This window comes from Corapipo altera, unplaced genomic scaffold, assembly GCF_003945725.1.
Source record: "Corapipo altera isolate COAL_440 unplaced genomic scaffold, ASM394572v1 112, whole genome shotgun sequence".
Lineage (NCBI taxonomy): Eukaryota > Metazoa > Chordata > Aves > Passeriformes > Pipridae > Corapipo > Corapipo altera.
Window position 1 is genome coordinate 9,470,518 of NW_020884899.1, and position 22,595 is coordinate 9,493,112.

The window sequence follows — 22,595 nt, forward strand, 5'->3', positions numbered from 1 at the left end:
AACCTTGTTTCCCGAAGTTTGAGATGCTCTGAGAAAGCCACTGGAATGTAGCAGGGATGTAGAAGTGCTACTCATCAGTCACAGCCCAGGGGACATCTGCCCTCAGCCACAGCCCTGTGGAGAGCCCCCTCTCAGGCCTTCCTGGGTCACACAGCCAGAGGTTTTCTGATGGAACTGATGTTCTGAAGGGCTTGCTGCCTGCTGGGAGGGGGACAGGCCCCAGGAGCCCTTGAGCATGCAGAACTTTGCTTCCAGAGCCCCATGACCTTAAACCCAAGGATGGGTTTTGCAGAGCTTAATCATGAGCAAGTGATGGTGATGCTGTGCTCAGGGTAAGATGAGACCATGGGGTACCAAAAACATGCACAGGGTCTTTTCCAGGCATCCCAAGGTATTTTTTCCTTTCTGCAGCATCCAGTCCTTAAAAAGGTGCTTTGCCACCCAAATTCCCCACCTGCTTTATAAGCAGGAGCTCCTGCCCCTCTCTTGTGGCCACCAGCCAGTGGCTCCTAACCCTGGGCTGGCTGTGGCCATAAACCTCTAATCTCTCTCATATTTCCCACCATAAACATCTCAACTCAAGGCCTGGCATGGCTCTGCCCCAACCTCCACAAGATAAAGCCATCTCAGGCTGATCATAGTACAAAACATTCAATTTTTGTAGAGCCCTCTTATCTCCCAAAACTCAGAGCAATCCTGCCTTTTTATCACCAAGACCTGAGACATCCTTTCTACTTACCGTTAGGAATTGCTGCTGCTTGATTAAGTGGAGGGGATGATGCATTTGCCTGAACATTAAACTTTAGCTGACCTCTCCTTCTCCTTAAGTATTGTGCTTTTTACCTCTGTGAGGCCACAGTCAGCCCTGGCTCTGGCCTGGCTGGGTCTCTGGGGATGCAGGGTGATAGAGAAGGAGCAACCTGGGAGTGTGACAGAGCACTGCAATGGTGTGAAATGTCTCATGATTTATGTACATTTGGAAGAAAATTGCAGTCCTGCAGCACCTGCTGGCCCTCAGGCATAGGGGAGCATGGACAGCAGGACTGTGTGGCTTGGAGCATCCCTGTAGCACCCCGCTCCACAGCCTAATCCCACAGCCAGTTCCCAAGGGAGGAGAGACCTGCTGGTGGGTGCATTCAGAGCAACCTGCCCTTATCAGCCTTTCCCAGAGCCCTCCCCACCAAATCCACCACTCCAGGACCAAATCAGCAATCAATCACCATTTTTTTTATTGGCTTAAAAAAAGGGGAGTTACTCCCCTGCTCTGAACAACCTTCCCAGATGTGGCTTCTTCGCACAAAAACACCCAGCTGCCTCAGTGCCCTCAGCTGCTAATTCCTGCATGGAGACAAACGATTTGGGGAGGTAGATCTGGGACCTCAGGAGCATCAGGGCTCCATGGCAGCTGCCCAATGCAGTGCCCATCACTGCCTTCCTGTCCAGGATGATGCTATGAAAAAAGCCTCACCAGACTGCCTTCCCTGGGCCCCTGCCATCCTGCAGTGGACAGGGCTGCTGAAGGATGGAGCAGGAAAGCATCCCAAAAATTCCAAGAAGCTTTTGGAAAAGAAAAGGCCATGAAGACAGATGGGAATTTACAGGCCAGCACTCCAGGTGGCATTAAAGTGCCTTCTCCAGTACGCTGCCATCATGAGAAGGTTTAAGAACCTGACTTTATAGATGCCTAAATAAATACATGGAATTAATATATCATAATACAGTGTATATTTATGCATTTTGCAGGGGGAGTGGGATGGAATTAGAAGGCAGTATCTCTTTTAAGGTCATCCCACTGTAATTCATGCCCCGAGGCGATCAGACAAGGGGAGGAGAAAGAATTCTGCAGGCAGCAGTATTGATGGGCTACTCCTAGCAGCTTTGTTTTAATTAATTTCCAAAGTGCTCCTTGTAGTGGATCAGGCAGCTCCTTCAAAGCCTCCCTCCACCCTGCCTGTGCTCTCGTGCTGTGCCAGTGTAGGGTCTGGGCCAGGGCGCCTGGCAGCGTCCCTGCTCCTTCAAGCCCCCAGGCTTTTTTGGTTAAAAAGTGCAGAAGCTGTTGCTGCTTTTAAGCAGGGGGGGCTTCCCCCTGACCAAAGGGCCTCTTTGATGCTCACAGCATGGGCAGGCATATTTGTCAGGGCTTTTCTCTTCCCCTTTTTATTGACTTTCTGCTTGTTCCTGCTGCCAGGGGTCAGCTGGGGCGTTGGCTGGACTTTGCCAAAAGTCCACCCAAACCAGCCGGTTCCCAGGTGCTGACGCAGGGCCCTGCCCCTAACATACGAGGCATTTGAGCTCTGGGTTTGCAGCCCTTTTGGGTGTGTGGTGGGGGAGCTGGGAAGGGCTGTGCCAACTCCAAAGCTATTCCTGAGTAAGCGGGTTTGTGAACCTGAACTGCATTTGCCCTGCGTCCAGTAAGGTTAGAGCAGTAACTGCAGCTCAGCACTGAATTTGGAGGTGTCTTGGCTGACATGGAGGGACCTGTCACCATCCAGGACACCATGCTGACCGACACGGAGCCCTCCAACACCATCAAACTGCTGCACCTGCTTTTCCTCTCCACCTCCTGGGGAATGCAGATCTGGGTGACCTTCGTGGCTGGTAGGTTGGGGTCTGTGTGCACTGCTGTGGCTCTCTGCCCAGGTGGGAGGCCCAGGGGAGGGGGCTTTGCCCCAGGACCTACCACCTCTCCCCCCTTGTAGGGTTTGTGATGAGCAGACACCTCCCTCGCCACACCTTCGGCTCCATCCAGCGCGAGCTCTTCCCCTACTACTTCCACATCAGCTCCACTTGTGCCTTCCTCAACCTGACTCTGTTTGCCATGTGCCACCCCAGCAAGCGGCTCAGTGAGGAACACGCGACCCAGGTAGCTGCCTCCCCCTCTCAAACACGAGCTGGCTGAGCCCAAATCCCTTCCTCTGCAGGGTCCTGCCCTGCTCTGCTCCACTGAGGCTGCTTTGCATGTGATGTGAGCTCCACATGTGGCTCTGGTTAAAGAAGCCAGTTAGCACCCAGATTGCAGCGAGCCTTGTGTGCGAGAGGGGCTGGGGGAGAAATTTAACCCACAACACGTGCGGGATGTTCACGGTGGGCTTTGCTCCCCCGCAGATCATCCTCTTCTTCATTTGCATCGCTGCTTCTGTGCTGAACACACAGTGGTTCGGGCAGGTCACCTCTGACATCGTGGCAGACCTGCACCTCGTGGAGCGCAGCCACGGCCTCGGGCAGGAGGTCGGGCTGGTGGCCAGCGAGTCCCGCAGAAACCTGCGAGCCTCCAACCCCAGCTACAGGCAGCTGTGCCGGCAGTTCGCCCTCTACCATGCTCTGTCCTCCCTCTGCAACCTCTGCTGCGTTGTGTGCAATGGCCTGAGCCTATACCACCTCGCTGTCAAACTCTCTGCCCTGTGAGGGCAGGACACTGCGAGGCGATCGATGGCTGCCTGGCCAGAACCAACATACTGTGAAAAGGCAGCCATCCTGCTGCCTTGCTGTGTAGTAACCCTGAGGTTTGGAGATTAAATTGCAGCATCCTCAGGTGGAGATACTTTTACTGTATTTGTGCATGGTGCAGAAATTCAGGAATAGTAAAATGGAAATGCTTTCTCTGAATCTGTCTGAAGGCAGCCTCTATGATCTAAGCAGGAGTGTTTATGGCTGAACAGCTTTCTAATGCCCTCTGCATTAGCTGTATCTAAAGCTGCAGTGTATTTCTGCAGTCAGAGAGAGACTGCAGAAGAGAAAGGAGAGATTTAGAATTACTTTTAATTAAAAGCTGAAAGCTAATACACAAGCCCTGTATGTTGGCTGTATCAGTTAGTGTAATGGATAAGGCTGTTACGTTGGTGTTTACAATTACTGTTTGCCATTCTCTTCCAGTATTTCATGAGGTGAGAAAAAATATTGTCTCATTCATTAGGCAAAAGTCAATCTAGTTAAAATAGCCATGTTTATTCCAGGTTCTGTAGGACAATCAGTACAGTAGCAAAAGGGTCAGTAAAACACCGCTCCAAATCAGGAACTCTGCTGTACCTTGGCCAGCAGCAGAGCCAAGCAGTGATAAAACAGCAGCTGCTGGATCCCAGGCAGGGACTTGATTGCATCCACCCCGCTGCAACAGGCAGGTATTGCCCCAGCCCACTGCTGTTAAACCCCAGCAACTACAGCCCACCTCTGAGGAGATCTGTGATTCTTCACAGGTAAGGAACTACATTCCCAGCTGCTGTTGCTGAAACCACAGCCAGTGTTTGGCACTGCATCAGGTTTATTTCAAAACCACATGCAGCCTATCATAGAGGAGACCTTCTGCAAGCCAGCTGGGTTTCTTTTTAAACAAATAATCCCCTCATGTAAGCCCTTCATTCTCCTATGCTGCTTTCCTGGAAGTTTCCCCGTGTGCCAAGATTATTTCTCTTCCCTGAAGTGTGCAAGGTATTTTTGTTCAAGCAGAAGTTTGCAGCCTGTAGCTGGGCTAATGAACAGCAACCTCTTGCACAGGATCCCTTGTTTCACTCTTGCTCATTACAGTCGATGCACCTTCTTACCAGAGAAGTATTTCTTAGCGAAAGGAGAACGTTTCACAAATACCAAAACTGTTGGAGTCCCGGCCTTTACAAAATACCTGCAAAGATTAAAAGGAGTCCTTTGCTTCCTTGTAGCTGACCAAGTGTCCTGCAAAGTGAGTGACTTTCACCCTGCTCCATAAAGACTGACCCTCCCAAAGGCCAATGATGAGCTTTTGTGCTGATTAGCAGAGCCTCTCGGAGTTGGGGCTAAGCACATCTGAGGAGGAGTGTTTTATCAGTCAACTCCTCTTCCAACAGCTACTTTTAATTAGAGCAGCTGTTATTCTCCCTCTGGAAGGAGGTTTCTCTTGCAACTGCCCTTATAGCCTGAAATCTGAGGGCTTGTGCACGCTGCTGAGTTTTATGGAGTGACAGCTCGGCCAGAGCCTGTGGCAGTGACCGAGATCCCGCTCCCACGGCAACAGCCCGCACTGTGGGGCAGCTTCCTCCAGCTACAACATGGTGCAACTCAACAGCACAGGCTCCACAATAACTTTTTGGCTTTACAAACAACAAATTCTTCTCTCTCAGTAACTGCACAACACTTTAAAGCCAGTTTCACTGGGGAACAGTGCTGCACGCTGTGTCAGGGGCTGCTCACACAGCATTATGAACAGTGAGAGCATTGTTAACCTTCAACATGCTCTTTATAGGCTGCTGCCTTTTTTTTTTTTTCTTTAAAGTAGTACTGCGTAGATGGGATCTGGAACAGCCCTTTTGTGCCACTCAGCTGTGCCCAGCTCCCCTTCCCATCTCCATCCAGACCTGGAAAGAGTTGTTCATTTTTTTGGGGGCGAAAACATATGTTAAGTCACTAAAGCCAGGCACAGAATCCATGCAGCCTTACTGCTTTATACCTTTAAGACCAAGAACTATCAAATCAGAGAAGATTTAGAACTAATAAAGAACAAACTGGACTTAAAACCCAAAGCTCATACTTTTTGCCTTTTTTTCTTTGGACATGGACTGGTACAGCCTCACCTTTCGTGCTGCAGCACTTGTAGTAATGTGTGTTCTGGGTTCACCTCATACATTTCATTTCTTCCTTCATCTTCAAAATAGAGCTGAAAAAGGATTTGGAGGATAATTAAATGCCTAAGGTACATGAGGAAAAGTACTGGGCTTTCAACAGTTTAGTAACAGCACACCATTATCAACCAGAGGTTTATCAAACCTCTGTAGCTTGAGCCCACTGTCTCAGGTGCTAAATTCAGGGATGAAGAAACTGATACGTGCAAATTCCAAGTCTTTCCTGTATAAACCAGCTTAGCTTCTGGCAGTAGCAGCAGGAAGGCAAAATACACTGGCTGTTCCTGTGCTTTACAGAGAAGCAATCTAAACCTAAGGGCTGCTTTTTAACAGGTGAAATGCAGCAATGTTATGAAATAAATTGTATAGTTTTAAAGGTATTTGAACAAAACAGAGTTGATTTAAGAGATTCAAATCCAGCAACGGTGTCTTAGACAGTAAATACACATGGATTTTAATCTGGAAAAGTACACAATCACTGTCCTTTTGGACCTGTCTGCTCACTGTACAACTGTACAGCACAACTGTACAGGTTGTGCTGCTGCCTGGCACAGATGACAGTGAAGTGAAAAATGACTAATAAACATCTGTATCCTTCTATGAACCATTTCAGAAAAATTCTCAAAACCTACTGCAGCCACAACCAATTCACAACCTACCTTTGCTAAAATGTTAATAGAGATATATTACCTTGATGCGATTATGTGCTTAGGTACCTCAAGTTAGTTCTGAAAATAAACTATTTTTAAATAATATTTTCTCATTTGTATTCAGTAGCTCCACAATGCAGGCAAAAAACCAGGCAGCCTATCAGCTTGATGGTCTAAATCTTAATTATCATTACAGAGATGGAATCTAGCAACATCTCTAAACACCTTCTATCAAATACAATGTAAGTGGAAGACAAAAGAACTTCAATTTGCATTAGTGAATTCTGTCAGCACACCTGGTAAATATTTGTATTTGTAAGTGAATGTAGCTCTCCAGATCTTTGTTTCACATCTGTGAATGGTAAACAAGTAAACAAATCATACCCTCAAAGCTGTGTATTTTCTCACTCCAGAAAAAAAACCCAAACAAACCCACAACACAACAACCCTGAAATTGAAGGAAAATGAAACTTTTCACCTCAAGGTTGCTGGGAAGGTATTTTCTTTCTAAATCCCAAGGAGGTAACTCAGCAAACATCACCATTAAATGATCAATAAACCTAAAAGCCAAAATACACTTGGTGAGCTTAGACAGACTGTTCAGCTTCAATCATTTGTGCACTTGCATTTGAATGATGGTAAAAATACATTAGCAAATTAGACAACAGACCTGAAAGTAAGTTTAGATCACTAATAGTTTCTTCACTTCAAACTCACCACTTTCCCAATGAATCCAAGGCCATACTGTGACTCAGGCTATTGGTTTCAAATTTGAGCAGTGCAACAACAAATTATTTTTAACTTTACATTTCCACACCGAAAAAGACGTCAAAATAAACACCTTGCATTTTGTCTAAAATGGATTTTCCTTCTACTTGGTTCCATCAGAGTGATGAGAATCTGTTTGTGTGTCAGAGGCTTGTTTATTTTGGTACTTGAGGAGTGTTGGAGGCCAATTTGTTCTAAAAATCCATTTCCACTTCCTTTGGTCATGAAAAGGCATAGTGAACACTGTCATGTAAGTACTATAACTTTACTAATCTGTTTGCACTGTATTTTAAGTTCCAAACTTAGTAAGAGATCTGAGGAATATGTATTCCAGAAAAAAAAAGAAGTTACAAATTCCAAGTTTGTTTAACATTGTAAGGTCAGAAATAGAAATTAATATCAAGAAAAGTAGAATTCCCACCTTGCCAGTCACTTGCTTATAGTCTGAAAGGTCTGCAGCAGTTCAGACCAGCCTGCTGAAAGCCCTAAAGAGAACTGTGGGGTCACTGGTGGTTATGAGAGGTCCCTTTAGGAAGCTTTTAATGATTTTTGAGCTTTTAATGATTTTAATAATTTTTAATTTGTTGTTCTGAGACCCCATATTTGATGGGCTTTGAAACAGCACCTTAATGAACCTCTAGAATCCACATGTGCAGATGGGTCACAGATATTACTGGCCACTAATTAATTACAGGTCTAAGCTTGCACTGCAAGCCCCTTTAATCACCCTGGCAAAATGTGTTTATCTGGGCTATAAATTTATATAAATCACAGAATAGTTCAGGTTGGAGAGGACCTCAGAAGGTCATTTAGGGCAACCTCCTGCTGAAAAGAAGGGTCAGCTCTGCAATTAGAAATCCAGAACAACTTCATCAGCATGGCAGTGTTTCACTTGCTGCCTGTTCTTATCTGCTCAAACACCTCCCTTATACAAGAGTTCTGCTGACAGTGCATTTACCTGGAGTTCTCATGAAAAGCCACAGTGAAATCTGTCTGCTCGTGCTCAGGGTACAGAAAGAGGACAGGCCAGTGCAGGTTGCCATCAGCATCTAAGTGCACCTTTGCCCCTGTGGCATTGTCAGAGTGGAACCCATCTAGGGACATCTCAGCCAGGCCATCTGATATTTCCTCTTCTTCATTTGAAGGCTCAAGAACAAGCTTGATATTTCTTTCCTGGAAGGAAGGGAGGGAAAAAACTAAAAAAACAACCAAAAGCCAAACAGATATGGCAGGGAGAATAAGAGCAAAAAAAATTAGCAGTCAGTAAAAGGTCAAACTGTATTGTTCTTATTAATGAGTCAGCTTTTAAACATGCCATCAAAAGCTTTCCTGTAGTATCAGACTCAGGGAATTGGTCTTCCCAATAGAATCCAGAACCTCAGCCAGGTATCCAGACACCTCATGGAATGGATGAGGAGAGGTGGCAATCAAGAGGAGCCCACACACTGAGAGAAGAGCCTGAGAAAATGTGTGGAAAGGGATGCATCAAAAATCTTTTTCTTTGGGACCTTGCAGGCATCACTTCAGGGTGCAACTACACACACCAGCTCCTGAGAGCATCCACTGTTTCAGAAAACTGAAAAAAAGCTCAGCCTCTTCCTTGGAAATCTGACTTTATATAATAGCCCAAAATATTTTAATGTAGCCCAAACATTCGATGAGGTAGGAGAGGATCCTGGATTGATTCCCTCCTCCACCCTATTGAATGGTTATTTTCTATCTCCACTGAAGTAATGCCAATGGGCAGCAAAGAAAGCAAGATTCCTTGGGCTAGTGTGATGCTACAGCCCAGCAGCCAGAGCACTCACAAAGCTCAGTCCATCTCTTAACACTGGGTTTGCATTTTGCATTAGCTGTTACCTGAAATATGGAAACCTGGAAGCTGCAGTCACAGAGGTTAAGGAGAATTATGGTTTTAACTCATCTTTTTTGGCTCTAGCCCTCAAAAGCCCCTCAAAAGCAAAAGAACAAACTTTTAGAGACAAACAAGAGAGCTCTTAAAAAAAAATCCCAAAGCACACAAAGCCAGCCCCTCTCACTGACCCACCTTTATTGCTGCAAGCAAGATTTCCCTTTGACACTTCTCTTTCTTCTCCATTGCCTTTGCTTTCCTTGCATCCCGCTCCTCAGCTCGCTACATGTAAGAAAAGGTTGCACCATGGTCACACACAGCAAGACAATGCTCATCACTGCTCTACCCTGTCAAGGGGTGGAGAAATCAGTTTGGGTCTCCAGAAGGGTCCTCTCCAGCTCCTTCTCCTACACAGCTCAACACACACCACACAGAACCACCACTCAATTCTCTGTGTGGATATTACACTACACAGAAACCTTCAACACAGCACTCTTCAACTAAGGACCCCAAAGTGATTCCTGACACAAAGCAGAAGACAAGCACTGCAGATGCCAGACTGCCTTCATATTTACCTTTAACTTGTCAGCTTTAACTCTGGTTTCCAGAAGCTTTTTCTCCGTTGGATCTATTTGCAAGCCCTCCTCACACCATGCTATTGCTTCAGAGAAATTCTTCAGCTCCATGTGACAGAGAGCTCCTGGAAGGATTAAGATTTTGAGTCTGGAGTCAGTGTAAAACTACTACACAAAGTGATGGTTATAAAGACAGCATTAGGCCTGGTGCTTTTGCACTAGTCTTTTTTGTCTTGCATGGTCATATTCAATCACAGATTTCCAGCAGGTCAGCTGAGAAGAAAATCTAAAATATTTCATCAGTTCTTGTATTATTTGCTCATCTGGTCACAGAAATTATAAGAATTATTCTAGACGTGTCTGTTACAAGCAAAATGCTATCATAATTAGCATTTCAGTACTTGTCTTGTAAGGAAAAATTAAAAGGGGGATTTCCATAGAGTGAGAAATGCTGGGGAAAAAGCACAACCAAACCCCAAAACCTAGTATTATGTCTGCTCTACAGAAACAGATTCAGTACCTCTTTGACAGATAGAGAAACTGAAGAGCAAAGGATACTATTTTGACTATAAATCCAAAGCAAAACCCAGAGCTCTCTTTCATGGAGAAACACCAATAACAAAACAAGCAAAGAGATCTCTTACAGTAAATGTAAGACTTTACCTTTCTGAAATGAATTCTGTCCAGAAACAAAGCATGATCCCCACTCACAGTAATTTAAGGTTTATAAACACAATTATTAAACAGGAAGAAACTTGCAAGGAAACAAAGCAACATCTAACAACAGTCTGTTTCAGGGCTTGTAACATCAACAGTACAATAAGTAAAGCTAACATGTGCCAAGTGTTTTGGAACCATGTTTCTTACACTCCATGAAGCAACATGACCTTTAACTCTTACCTCTTATGATTGCTTTGAGATGGGTGGGCTTTAGCTTTTTGGCTTGTGTGGCGTCATTGAGAGCAGAACGGTAGTTACCTACAAAGCAAGTAAAACTGCTCAGAACCTTGCATTTATATTTAAAATCCAACCAGACACCAGGGTGACAAAACAGTTTATGCAGACCCTATAATTCACTGTTTCTACAATCACTGTGAGGTGAGAGGAGGATAAAAAGGAGTAACCTGAGGGCAAGAAGTGAAAGGACAGGGATCAAACACAGGTGAGGGATAAGTAACATTGCCCTACTGCAACACACAACAGCATTAAAAAGCCAAGAACACCTTCCCTGTTGTGCAGATGCTTTTGGTAGAATGGGTGGTAGCTGTAAGACATCAGCTTTGTGACCACCTGAGGAACCTGGACATATGTAAGTCCATGGGACCTGACGAGATGCATCTCAAGGTCCTGAGGGAATTGGCTGATGTAGTTGCCAAGTAAGTCACTCTCCATGATATTTGAAAAGTCATGGCAGTCAGGTAAAGTCCCAGGTGACCGGAAAAAGGGAAACTTTGCACCAATTTTTAAAAGGGACAGAAAGGAGGACCCTGGGAACTACCAACCTCTTAGCCTCACCTCTGTGCCCAGGAAGATCATGGAACAGATCCTCCTAGAAGTTGTGCTAAGGCACATGGAGACCAGAAAGCCAACCATGTCTTGGGCTCCATCAAAAGCAGCATTGGCAGCAAGTGAAGGGAGGGGATTCTGCCCCTCTACTCTGCTCTCATGAGATTCCACCTGGAGTGCTGCATCCAGCTCTGGGGTTCTCAGCACAGGAAAGACATGGACATGTTGGGTCCAGAGTAGGCCACAAAAATGAGGGGTAGAGCACCTCTCCTATAAAACCAGGCTGAGAAAGTTGGGGTTGTTCAGCCTGGAGAAGAGAAGGCTCTGGGTAGACCTTAGTGCACCCTTTCAGTACTTAAAGGAGGCCTACAAGACAGATGAGGACAAACTTTTTAGCATAGCCTGTTGTGTAGGAAAAAGAGTAATGGTTTTAAACTAAATGAGGGTAGACTTAGACTAGATATAAGGAAGAAAGACATTTTTTACAATGAGGGTGGTCAGGCACTGGTACAGGTTGCCCAGAGACGTGGTAGAAACCACATCCCTGGAAACATTCAAGGCCAGGTTGGATGGGGCTCTGAGCAACCTGATGTAGCTGAAGATGTTGCTGCTCATTGCAGAGGGATTGGACTAAATGCCCTTAAAAGGTCTCTTCCAACTCAAACCATTCTATGATTCTAAAAACCACTGGCTTTACCCTCTCCTGGAGCCAAGGCTCAAGCAGCAGGTTATAGTTGCAATGAACAGAGCACAAACCCTACACGCAGCCATGCTCTGAAGCGAGCCTGGTCTTCAGGTGCCTTTTTCTCATGAACAAGCTACTTAGTCTGTTGCATCACAAAAAAAAAAAGAAAGAAGGAAAATGGAGAGGAAAAGCAGCTCTGGAGCGCAGAGCCCCATTCCCATCCCAGTCGGAGCTGGCACAGGTCCCTCACCCAGGTGGAAGTGTGCGGCCCCCCGGTTCGTGAGCAGCACCGCGTTCAGCTCGGGGTCCTCGCACTTCTTCTGCAGCCCCTCGGAGTAGGCGGCGACCGCTCTCCCGTAGTCCTTCTCCTTGAAGTACTCGTTCCCTTCGTTCTTGTACATCCTGGCCAGCTCTGCGGGGATGGAGGGGTGTCAGGGTCTGAGCGGGGGCAGCCCCCGAACACGTCCAGCACCCCCGCGCGGTGTTCACCTGCGGGGCTCTGCTCCTCGTCGAAGAGCAGCGACTGCAGGCAGGCGAGCTCGGGCTGCCGCAACGCGTCGATGTCTGCCGGGCAGCGCTTCATGAACATGGGGATGGCCTCCAGCTCCTGCGGATGGATCGGCACGGACACACACACACACACGCCGCTCTTAGCTTAGCTCAGCTCAGCTCAGCTCGGCTCGGCTCGGCTCGGCTCGGCCCCCCCGGCCCCGCCGCCTCACCTGCTCCCACGTGTCGGGGTGCAGCGCGCCCCGGTACCGCGGCGGCCCCGGCACGCCGGACCCATCGCCCTGCCCGTCCTCCGCCATCGTGCTGCCGCCTGGCCCCGCCTGCGACCGCCCCCGACGCATCAGGCCCGGCCCCGCCGCTTCCGACCGCCCCGGCATCCGACCGGCCCCTGCTCCTTCCGACCGTCCCCTGCTCCATCCGACCGCCTCCTGCTCCAGCCGACCGGCCCCTGCTCCAGCCGACCGTCCCGTGTCCATCCGATCGCCCCTCACTTTAGCCCCGCTCTCCCCTGCACCTTTAGGTGGCACCTGCCTTGGGGATGGATGGCAGGAGGAGCTGATCCCGCCTGGAACAACTAGGAGGAGGCCGAGGTGATCGTCCCGGCCGGAAGCACGTGGAGAGCTGGAGAAGTGTCTGGAGCACCAGGAGTGGCTGAGGGAGCTGGGGGGCTCAGCCTGGAGAAAAGGAGGCTCAGGGGGGAACTTCTTGCTCTCTACAACTCCCTGAAAGGAGGTTGTAGCTAAGTGGGAGTTGGTCTCTTCTCCCTCATAACAAGTGACAGGAGAAGAGGAAATGGCCTGAAGCTGCACCAGAGGAGGTCTAGATTGGATATCGGAAATTTTCTTCACTGAAAGGGTTGTCAGGCATTGGAACAGGCTGCTCAGGGCAGTGGTGGAATCACCATCCCTGAAGGGACTTAATGGACATGTGGATGTGGTACTTGGGGACATGGGTTAGTGGTGGGCTTGGCAATGCTGGGTTAATGGTTGAACTCGATGATCTTAAAGGTCTATTCCAACCTAACTAATTCCATGATTCTATGACAGGGGCATTGCTGTTGCTCGTGATCTCTCATGACCTTGGAGCTGCAGGACAGGGCAAAGTGATTCCCTCCAAGGAACTCCCAGTGCAGGAGAGGCTCATAGGGTGATGGCACCAGTCAGAGCCCTGGGATGGTAGCATGCTGTTCCTCATGGGAGCCCCTGGGCCTGGCATGTGCAGCCTCCACCCTCATGGATCCTGTGTATCTGCAATGAAAATATGCAGAAGAAAGGGTTTCCTTTCTCTCCCTCTTAAAATCCCTTGTGCTGAGAACTTGGCACACAAAAAGGGTGAAGGGAGCTCTCCCATCCCCCTCTGCAGCCCCAGCCTTGTGTGTGCTGAAAAGAGGCCTGGGCAGCCTGTCAGCCCCAGCTGGGCAGCAAGGGGATGACCCTGCCAATGCTCCCACAGCCACGCAAGGCTACATGTGCTGGTAAAAGCAGCTTGCAGGGACCTGTACCCAGAGGGAGGAACATCCCCAGCCCTGTGGGGGGAATGGGGGCTGACTGCTGCTCAATCTCAGCACCCAGCACAGTTGCAAGACACCACGGCTGGCTCTAACATGAGCTGGATTTGTCTCTGCTCACCCAGAGCCAGTGCCAACATCCTGCACATCCTTGAAAAGGAACCAGGGCTGTTCAGATAAACCTAGTGCAGCAAAGATGAGAGATTCAGAGACAAGGAATTTAAAGGACTTGAACTTTACTCAGCAACTCAGTGACACCCTCCTTGGTGAGGAACAAAACCTCGCCAGCATTCTGATTCCAAACCTCAAAGATCGGAGGGTCCTCGCAAGCTCTCTTCCCAGCTATGACCACGTAGGGATAGCCCAGCTTGTTGGCATCCTTCAGCCTTTTGCCAATGGTCAGCTGTGTCCTGTCATCCAGCACTGAGTCACCAGCAAGGTGAGGCAGCGCATTGGCCAGGTGGTCATACACCTGCTCCAGCTGTGCCGCTCCCTCCTCCTCCTCCTTGCTGCCCCTCTTGGGGGGGATGAAGCAGAGCTGGTAGGGCGCGATGAGGCTTGGCCAGCGGATGCTGTCCTCCGTGGAGAGCACCTCAATGGAGGCCGCCAGGATACGTGTGACACCCAGGCCGTAGCACCCCATCTGTGCCAGCTGGGGTTTGTTCTCGGGGGAGGAGAAGACAGCGTTGGAGACTGAGGAGTACTTGGTGCCCAGAAAAAATGTGTGCCCCACTTCAATCCCTTTGGTCTCAGTGAGCCTCTCCCTGCATGTGGGGCAAGAGGTTTGCTCCCCGTTTAACGTCTCCACGTTGGCCGCAAAATGTCCCTCCGGGCACAGCACCAGCCTGTCCTCGCCGATGTCTGCTGGGAGCTGGAACTCGTGGGACGTGGTGCCGCCGATGCTGCCCGTGGCTGCCCGCACCTTGACGAAGGGCAGGCCCAGGCGGCTGAGGAGGCGGCAGTAGGCATCACACACCTGGTCATAGGTGTGCCGAGCTGCCTCCTCGGAGGCGTCGAAGGTGTACATGTCCTTCATGTAGAACTCCCGGCTGCGCAGCAACCCGAAGCGGGGCTTGGGCTCGTCCCGGAACTTCCTGGTGACCTGGTAGAGGCGCAGCGGGAGCTGCTTGTAGGACAGGTTGCTCTGAGAGGCCACCAGCTCCGTCACCGCCTCCTCGTGCGTGGGGCCCAGGCAGTAGCTGTGGTTGTGCCGGTCCAAGAGCCGGAACAGCTCCGGCCCCATCTGGTCCCAGCGGCCGCTGGCGCGCCACGGCTCTGCCGAGCTCAGGCTGGGCAGGTTCAGCTTCTGCCCGCCCAGGGCCTGCATCTCCTCGTCTATCACCCTGACAAGCTTCTCCATGGCGCGCACGGTGGGCGGCAGGTAGCAGTAGCAGCCAGGGCTGGCGGGGTGGATGAGCCCCCCTTGCAGCATCAGGCGCTGGCTGCGGCAGGTGGGCTCCCCGGGCCGTCCCTCCCACACCCCCTCGCTGCCCACCGGCAGTGACAGGGGCTGGAAGAGCTGCGAGAGCAGCAGCCACCTGGGCCTGCCCAGGGCACTGCTGTGCCGGGGCCTGATGGGTTGGTGGGTGCCCAGCACCGGGAGACGGCATCTTCTGACCAAGGCCTCCATGGCGGTGCCCAGGAGGGCCTGGAGCCTGCAGACAGAGAGTGGGACAGAGCAGGGTCAGCACTGACCGTGCCCACCCACGGGCAGCACTGCTGGGACACACTGCAGGACGTGCTGCTGTCTGCAGCCACCCTGACACCCACATGCACCCGAGCGCAGAGGTAACAACACACAGCTGCACACACATCCAGGTGCACACACCCACACACCTTCCGGGATATACAGGTACCCTTACAAGGACACGTGAATGCATCATGGGCACACTTGCACACCTACATACACATGCACCCAGGTGTACACATGTGCACGGCTTCCAGGCGTACAGGTACCCCCTCACGGATATGAGTGCTGTACATGCACACCTACATGCATTCACACCACCCCCCCGCACACCTTCTGGGATATGCAGATACTCCTACATGAATATGTGGGAATGCTGCAAGGGCACACCTACACACATGTGCGTGCACACCCACACCCCTCCACACACATCCGTGTGCACACTCTTGCACTCCTTCCGGGATGTGCAGGTACCCCTACACAGGCATGCGTGAGTGCTGCACGGGGACACCGACCCGTGTTCTCACACACACCCGTGCTCTCACACACCCGTGTGTTCTCACACACACCCGTGTTCTCACACACACGTGTTCTCTCACACACACGTGTTCTCACACACTCGCACGTGCACGCGCGCACACTTACACCCGCGGGCGCGCGCGCCCGGCCCCGCCGGCGCAGCCAATGGGAGCCCCTCCCTCTCATGTGGGGGACACTCACGCGCCCCCGGACGTGGGCGGGGCGCCCTGCACTCTATGGTTCCGCCAGCGGGGCGCGGGCGCCCCCTGTCGGCCGGGCGGCGCGGCTGCAGCGGCAGGCGGTGGGGCGGGCACCGCCGGAATTCCTAATTAAACCCGTCTTAATTAACAAGGGCTTGGGAAACTGAGAAGATCCTGACGGCTCATGGGAGAGACAGCCACTGCTGGCTGAGAGGGATAGGGGCCGCTCGTCCATCCTGCCCTCGAGAGAGTCGACCTCCATCATCTCCAACAGCATCTTCACCAGCTCTGTCCTCTCCCGGAGGTGAAGGTTCTGGAGGGCTTGGTCACCTCCAGAGTGTGGTTGTGGAAGACTGACCTCAGCTCCAGCTGCAGCTGCTGGCTGGGAATTTCTCATCTTTCCTAACTCACAGAGCCACATTGCCCACTTGGATGGCCCACCTGCAGCACTCAATGGCGAGTGTTTTCTGGGTTGTGAGCCCTTTGTCCCTGAAGAGCTGCAGTTCGAGAATGGCATCACCCATGTCAAACTCCATGGCTTGGTCCAGGAGTTCCATCCACTGGGAAGAGCTGTTACACAGCAACCACTCTCATGTAATAGTGAAAAATAATAAATAGAGGCAGGGCAGGACAAAATGGATCCTTGAAAGCAACAAGCCCATCTGCTCCCCCTTCCAGGCTCAGTCTTCGGGGCAGCATGTCCCAGTGTGTCCCAACCACTTGGAGTGTGCCTGAAGGAGGGCTGAGAATCAAAAGCCTTTGTCTTATCTCATTTCAGCTTTCTGCTGTCCAGTCTGGCAGACAGACATTGCCTGGCACCCAGTGACCTCCACACTGCACTTTTCAGCCTCCTCCCTCAGCTCAGGGGGAGTTAAACACCTCTGAGAGCAGCTCTAAGCACATAATAAAGTACTCCACTACAGGAGGAGATTTCACAGGAGTTAAATAATCCTGTTTAAGTATAGAAGAATAAGAATGAATCCTTATTTTATTTAAAGATGTGATTTGAAGAAATCTTCATGATTCTTCTATGGTGGGAAATCCTCATGTGCACTCCTGTTTACAGGGGGCTGGAAGTGGGCAAAACCAAGGGGTTAAAGAGCACATTTTTGATGCTCTTGCATGATTTAGGAGCATTAAAGTCATTAAAGAGTTGAGCCAGTTCTGTGAGGTGACTCAGCATCTTGTGTGCCTGGAGGGACCTGTGGAAGTCCCTCAGCAGCTCAGTGCCAGAGCTAGGATCTGGCCCAGATTTCCTGGCTGCCAGGTAGCAACTTCCCTCCCAGAACAGCCTTCACTGGTTTTGTCAGGCAATTACTTCTCCCTACGTGTTTCCCACCACAATTACACAGGCAATGCAAATGCTGTCTGGGAGAAGCGCTGTGGCTGCCTGGGAGGCTGGAGGAACAGGATGGATCCCTGCAGAACTGCTCACACCTCTGGACACCCAGCACACTGTGCTGGCCCCAAGCAGGACTTACCTGCACCTGCCAGCTGAGCTGTGTGTCCCACAGGACCTCCAGTGCTACATTGCATATCCCTTTGGCCACCTCCTGCTTGCCCAGGAATTGGAAGATTTTCGCTAGGCAGTTCAGGATGGGAGGGTTGTCTCCACTTCTATTGCCTGATGGAGCCAGAGAGGTGAAACGCATTTTCATCAGTGACTTATTGCCTGCTGTGCTGATCAAAGGGACAAAACCATCTTGGATTGATTCGCTGGGGCAGCATTTTAACCAGGAGGGTTTAAGGCTATTCAGGAGACATGGTCTGTGGGGAAAGCTGATCTCTTATTAAATCAGCAGACAGGACTGAATGCGGGGCTCAGCTTGGGGGTTATGTGCCTGAAAGCCTCTCTGTGATCCTTATTTTTTCCAGCTGTGCTGGGGGAACCTAATAAACGTACTGCTGCCCCTGCAGCCTTTCACCAAACTGCTCACCCGCTGCTCTGCCAGGGCTGATTTATGCCATTGGGGCCAAACAACAGTGGCCTAAGGGGGGTGTGCCGTGCACATGTCTGTCTGGGGCCTGCCCTCTTTGCCCTGGGGGATTTCCGGGAGGAAAATTGCTGAGGATGGGGGGAAGATGAAGGAAAGACTGAGCAGGCAATGGAAGCTGCCTGAGATCAGTCCCTGGCACAGTTCCTCGCCAAAGCGATCGGGGGGTCTGTGTGAGAGAAGCCACAGTCCTAGAACCCCACTGAGTGGTGGAAAAACCCCTTCCCTTTCCAGTAGCATCCCCAGGGAGCACCAGGCCAGGTCTAGGGAGGAGAAGTCAGGGAAGGCAAGAGGCCAAGTCATTCAGTGGTTGAACCTCTCTGCATCCTGCAGAGAATTTGCAGTCTGGGCTTTGGGTTGGCACAGGGAGGTGGCACATCCCATCCGGCCCTGGATGTGCTCTTACACAACTTGTAGGGTCTGTGAGCCCTGCGCTGGCTCACACACCTGGCTTACTAATATCACTCCCTCCAGTGGTGTTACTGCAATTGCACAACTGCAGGACAACGTTTTTATGCCCACTGGAGTGGTGGTTACAGGTCCTGTCTTTTATTTGCCCCTGGTGAAGTTACTGGGGGATACAAAATTACTGCACAACCTCTGCATCCTGGCAGCTATTCAAGGTAACCTTTGGGTGTTTTCAGACACCTCCCCCTGAGCAGACAACAGTTTCCATTACAACCAGGATCCCTGCCTTGACCCTGCTGTTTTCCAGCCCTGTCTCCACATAGGAAGGGACATTTCCTGGGGAACCACGGTGCTGGGTGCCACAGTGATGGTTGCCATGGCAAGGGCTGCCACCATTCCTGCAGTCCTTGGGGATTAGAGCTGCCAGGACGTGGCTGCAGGCAGTCCTGGGGACATGGGCAGTCAGGGACATGGGCTGCACGTGTGGGGAGAGCTGGACTTAGCGATGTAGCTCCCCTCATCTCCCAGACTGTCTGTGCCTGCTGGGAAGTAGCTTCTTGCACAGGGACCTTTTGCACATGATGGTCTGGGACACCCAGCTCAAGCTGGGAGTACCCTGGGGTGGAAGCCTGGAAGGTGGGCTGCTCACACTGAGCACCCAGTGCTGAGCACCCATGGCAGAGCACAGGCTGCCCTTAGGCAGGGAAGCTTGGCAGGAACTCAGCAATGACCACGTTACCTCTGCCTGCATCCTCAGGCCTTTGCCCTTTTCAAGGGATGCTTGGACAGCCCTTCCCATTAGTTTTGTTCTGCTTCAGCTGCAAGCAAGCAGATGCACTTCATGGATGAGAGCAGCTGAGTTTGAGTCCTTTTAGGTGCCAGGATCTCCTTGTATCCTCAAAAGTCACATTCTGCTGCTTGAAAGCCAGTTTTTCCTCTAGCAGCATCAGCAGCACATTGCAGAGCCTGTTCAGGTAGGAGCCCTTGCCTTAGTACCCATTCCTGGAGCTGTATTCATCTTGGCAGCTTCCCCATGGAGAACCAGAACAAAGCCTAAAGGGCTCAAAGCTGACAGGGAAAGCTTTAGCCTGAAATAGTCCACCTTGGCTAGGGAGGAGCAGCAGGAAGCCACATGGATTTTCTCCTTTATCCAGAGGAGTGAGGAACAGGCAACTTGAAAGAGGTCAAGGATGAAAACACCTTCATAATTGGTGGGGATCACATTTGAGTGGGGAGGTTGTGACATGGCCGCCCTTCACTGCAGCTGGGAGTAGGTGACTGGTGAACGTGCTCAAGCCCACAGAGATAATCGACTCTTTATGGCCCACTGTGGCCAGAACTGCTGGTGGAGGGGACTGGCTGGGCTATGACTGATTTCTGTGTCCTCTCCTCCCTCCCCAACAGTACAGGCTTGGTTTGGTCAAGATGTGGCACATGTTGTTGTATCAGTCGCCAAGGTGAGTGGCTCTGGTGCTGGCACAATTGTCAGGAGAACACTTTGGGGTGGTGCATGGGGGATTTCCCAACCTGGGGGAACCTCAGTGGGAACTGAGAGCTGGCAGGAGACCCCAGCTCACAAGACAGTGGCTAAGAGGACCTGGGCAGGGCCAGGAGCAAGGGCAAGAGAGAGAGACTGCTGGGATTGCACCACACCTTCCCTGGGGTAGGGCTGACAGGCAGACAGGATGCATGACACAGAGAATTCCCTGTCCTCTGAACACAGTGACTTAAAGAACAGGGGGCAATGACACTGCAACTCATTGCCAGATGGGACAACTGTGTAATTGAAGCACAGGATGAGGACTGAGAAAGACTCAGCGCCCCCACTGCAGGTTCCCTCTGTGGACAGGGAGGTTGGCATTGCCACACCTCTCCCCTCCCAGGAAAGTGAGCAGACCTTGGTGCTTCCCCACCCCGCAGGGGTAGTGGGAGAGTTAAAGAACAACCAGCTCTCAAGGCACTTCACAGATGCTGAGGTGGTGGCTGTACCTTGTGAAATGCAATTTTCCTGCAGTGGAGGTGTAGGCAGGTAGTTTCCACTGAGTTAGAGGAGGTACCTTGGGAAGGAACTGGAAGGTGGATGGATAATCAGGCTGTCTGGACTCATTCCCAGTGCCAGTACTGGAGTGCTCAATGGCCCTGAACAAAAATCACCTTCTCAAGCTGTGCCTTGGTTTCCCTGTCTGAGGAAGGAAGGTAACAAGGCTCTCTGACTGCAGAGGGTTTGAAACCACCAGCATGAAAATCCTGTGCAGCAGCTGGGAATTAGGCTAATGAGAAACCTCAGGACAGCCCTGCGCCCTCACCTTTGCTTGTGGGCAGGATTAGTGAACTGCTGTGGTGGCAGGATGAGCCGACAGCTCTGCAAGGGCTTCTGCATCTCCAGCAGGTAGGCAGAAATCGGTCTTGGCAAAATATACCTTGGCAGCTTTGAGTGGGGCAGCCAGAAGTTACCTGTCCCATGATGGAAAGGGCATGATGAAATCAGCTTTCAGTACTGCCCAGCTTTGTTAATCTGCAAATTCCCATAGGAATAAAAACCCAATCTGAACAGTAAGTGGCATCTGCAATTCAAACACATCTCCCTGATCAAATAGCACCAGCTCCCAAATCGCTTTTCACATTACAGCTGTGCTTTTTAAGGGAATACCCAGGCTTTTAAGAGCTCTGTTCACCTCCATGCTTTTTACAACTAATGAGATTAATCCAGCCCATAATTTCAGCCCACTGAATCACATCCTCTTTCCACAGTGAGTGGCTCAAGCCTGTTGCTAAGAACAGCTGGAGTGATTTGATTTCTGCTCCATGTTGTTCAGATACCTCTGAAGAAACCACTGTTTTCCAAACAGAAGATGGTGCTGGAAAACCCCAATCAGTGAATAAATGGCAGAGATGCCAGCAGATGAGGTGGGGTAGATGAAAATACTTACAGCATGCTGGCATGCAAGTTGAGAGATGGGAAACAACTCATGTCTTGTTCTGTGGTAATGAAATTTTTCTTTAGGCAATCAGCAGTCTAACTTTTATGTCAAGTAGTTATTTACACCTTGGACTTTATAGCAGTGACATACTTGAGATGATGATGCCAGATGGTGCACATCCTCCCATGGAACGTCTGCTGACACACAACAGCTCAATCAGGGTTAAACGTGTCCTCTCAAACACTACTATTACTTAAAGGAGTTGCACATACCTGTTGTTTGTGGTGTTACCACACCTGAGTAGCCCCAGGTCCACCAATGCAACTCCATGGAGAACTGGATCTGCAAAAGTGCAACTACAGCAAAGCAGAGCAGGGAATTAAAACCTGGAGGCAATGGAGAAAACGACATGAGCAGAGCTGTCAGTAGTAACAAAGGCAGGCCATAAAAATGTACTAGGAGTATGCTGGTTCTCTCAGAGTTAAGCTTTATCAAGTCTTGTACAAGTGTTTAGACCAGACTGAAATAATTAAATTTAGGTGTAATTACGTGTTAGTTGTGGCTGATTAAGTATGCTAATTAATCTGCAATTATCATTCGGTGGGGCGAGATAATGGAACACAGGTAAAATTGCAGTGATTTAAGGAAATCCTGACTATTGTTCCAGAGGCAAGCAAAGGAGGAAGGAGGTCTGAAGGGAAATGCCTGAGCAGTGATGTGGGTGAGGGAGGGTACAGAAACACTGCTGGGGCAACAAAGGAGTATTGTGAAATGCAGCTGTAAGCCAGGGACAACACAGAATGTGATTAAAGCAACGAAGGGCTTTGGCACCTGAACTGCGGTTTCAGCAGGGCTGAGCCACTTGGCAGCCTAGATTTCAGGAGACAGCCTGGAAGCTTCTCTCTGGGAAGAGAACACTGGGAGAAGGTGTACCAGCTATGACCAGGGGAGGGGCAGGAACACCTCCCACTGAGCCTACAGAGCTGCCACAAAGGCATTTATCAGGGAAACAGAAGAGGTGGGTGTGAAACTCCTCAGGCTGAAGAGCACACTGAATCTTCATCCTCCCTTCTGTGGCTGCTCTTTCAAAACAGGGATTAGATTTGTTAGCGTGAAGTGAGATGAATGAAGTAACTATCCATGTCAATAGGTAGCACCTAAATGCAAAATGGGGGCCTGTCCTCCTTGGACAAAACATCATAGGGACAGAATGAGTCGAGGGGGA

At 50.3% G+C, this 22,595-nt stretch overlaps 3 protein-coding genes across 5 annotated transcripts; 1 reads left to right on the forward strand and 2 right to left on the reverse strand.

The window, feature by feature from the left end:
- The first annotated feature begins 2,249 nt into the window (after positions 1 to 2,249).
- TMEM205 (transmembrane protein 205) lies at positions 2,250 to 3,606 on the forward strand. Of its 2 annotated transcripts, XM_027649175.1 has the most exons (4): positions 2,250 to 2,416; positions 2,493 to 2,598; positions 2,700 to 2,863; positions 3,106 to 3,606. In XM_027649175.1, exons 2-4 carry the CDS (start codon positions 2,499 to 2,501, stop codon positions 3,403 to 3,405), a joined length of 564 nt encoding a protein of 187 aa, XP_027504976.1. In that variant the 5' UTR covers positions 2,250 to 2,416; positions 2,493 to 2,498; the 3' UTR covers positions 3,406 to 3,606. The 2 variants fall into 2 exon arrangements, with proteins under 2 accessions (XP_027504976.1, XP_027504975.1); XM_027649174.1 differs by having other exon boundaries at positions 2,255 to 2,598.
- Positions 3,607 to 3,924: 318 nt separating this feature from the next.
- Positions 3,925 to 12,441, reverse strand: TTC4 (tetratricopeptide repeat domain 4). Of its 2 annotated transcripts, XM_027649171.1 has the most exons (10): positions 12,347 to 12,441; positions 12,114 to 12,231; positions 11,875 to 12,036; positions 10,334 to 10,411; positions 9,434 to 9,558; positions 9,054 to 9,140; positions 7,965 to 8,179; positions 6,717 to 6,798; positions 5,541 to 5,623; positions 3,925 to 4,615 (listed from the first exon to the last, which is right to left on the reverse strand). In XM_027649171.1, exons 1-10 carry the CDS (start codon positions 12,431 to 12,433, stop codon positions 4,516 to 4,518), a joined length of 1,137 nt encoding a protein of 378 aa, XP_027504972.1. In that variant the 5' UTR covers positions 12,434 to 12,441; the 3' UTR covers positions 3,925 to 4,515. The 2 variants fall into 2 exon arrangements, with proteins under 2 accessions (XP_027504972.1, XP_027504973.1); XM_027649172.1 differs by lacking the exon at positions 6,717 to 6,798 and having other exon boundaries at positions 4,503 to 4,615.
- A 1,419-nt stretch (positions 12,442 to 13,860) lies between these two features.
- Positions 13,861 to 16,036, reverse strand: PARS2 (prolyl-tRNA synthetase 2, mitochondrial). The gene is made up of 2 exons (XM_027649114.1): positions 15,974 to 16,036; positions 13,861 to 15,296 (listed from the first exon to the last, which is right to left on the reverse strand). Exon 2 carries the CDS (start codon positions 15,269 to 15,271, stop codon positions 13,862 to 13,864), a length of 1,410 nt encoding a protein of 469 aa, XP_027504915.1. The 5' UTR covers positions 15,272 to 15,296; positions 15,974 to 16,036; the 3' UTR covers position 13,861.
- Between the last annotated feature and the right edge of the window lie 6,559 nt (positions 16,037 to 22,595).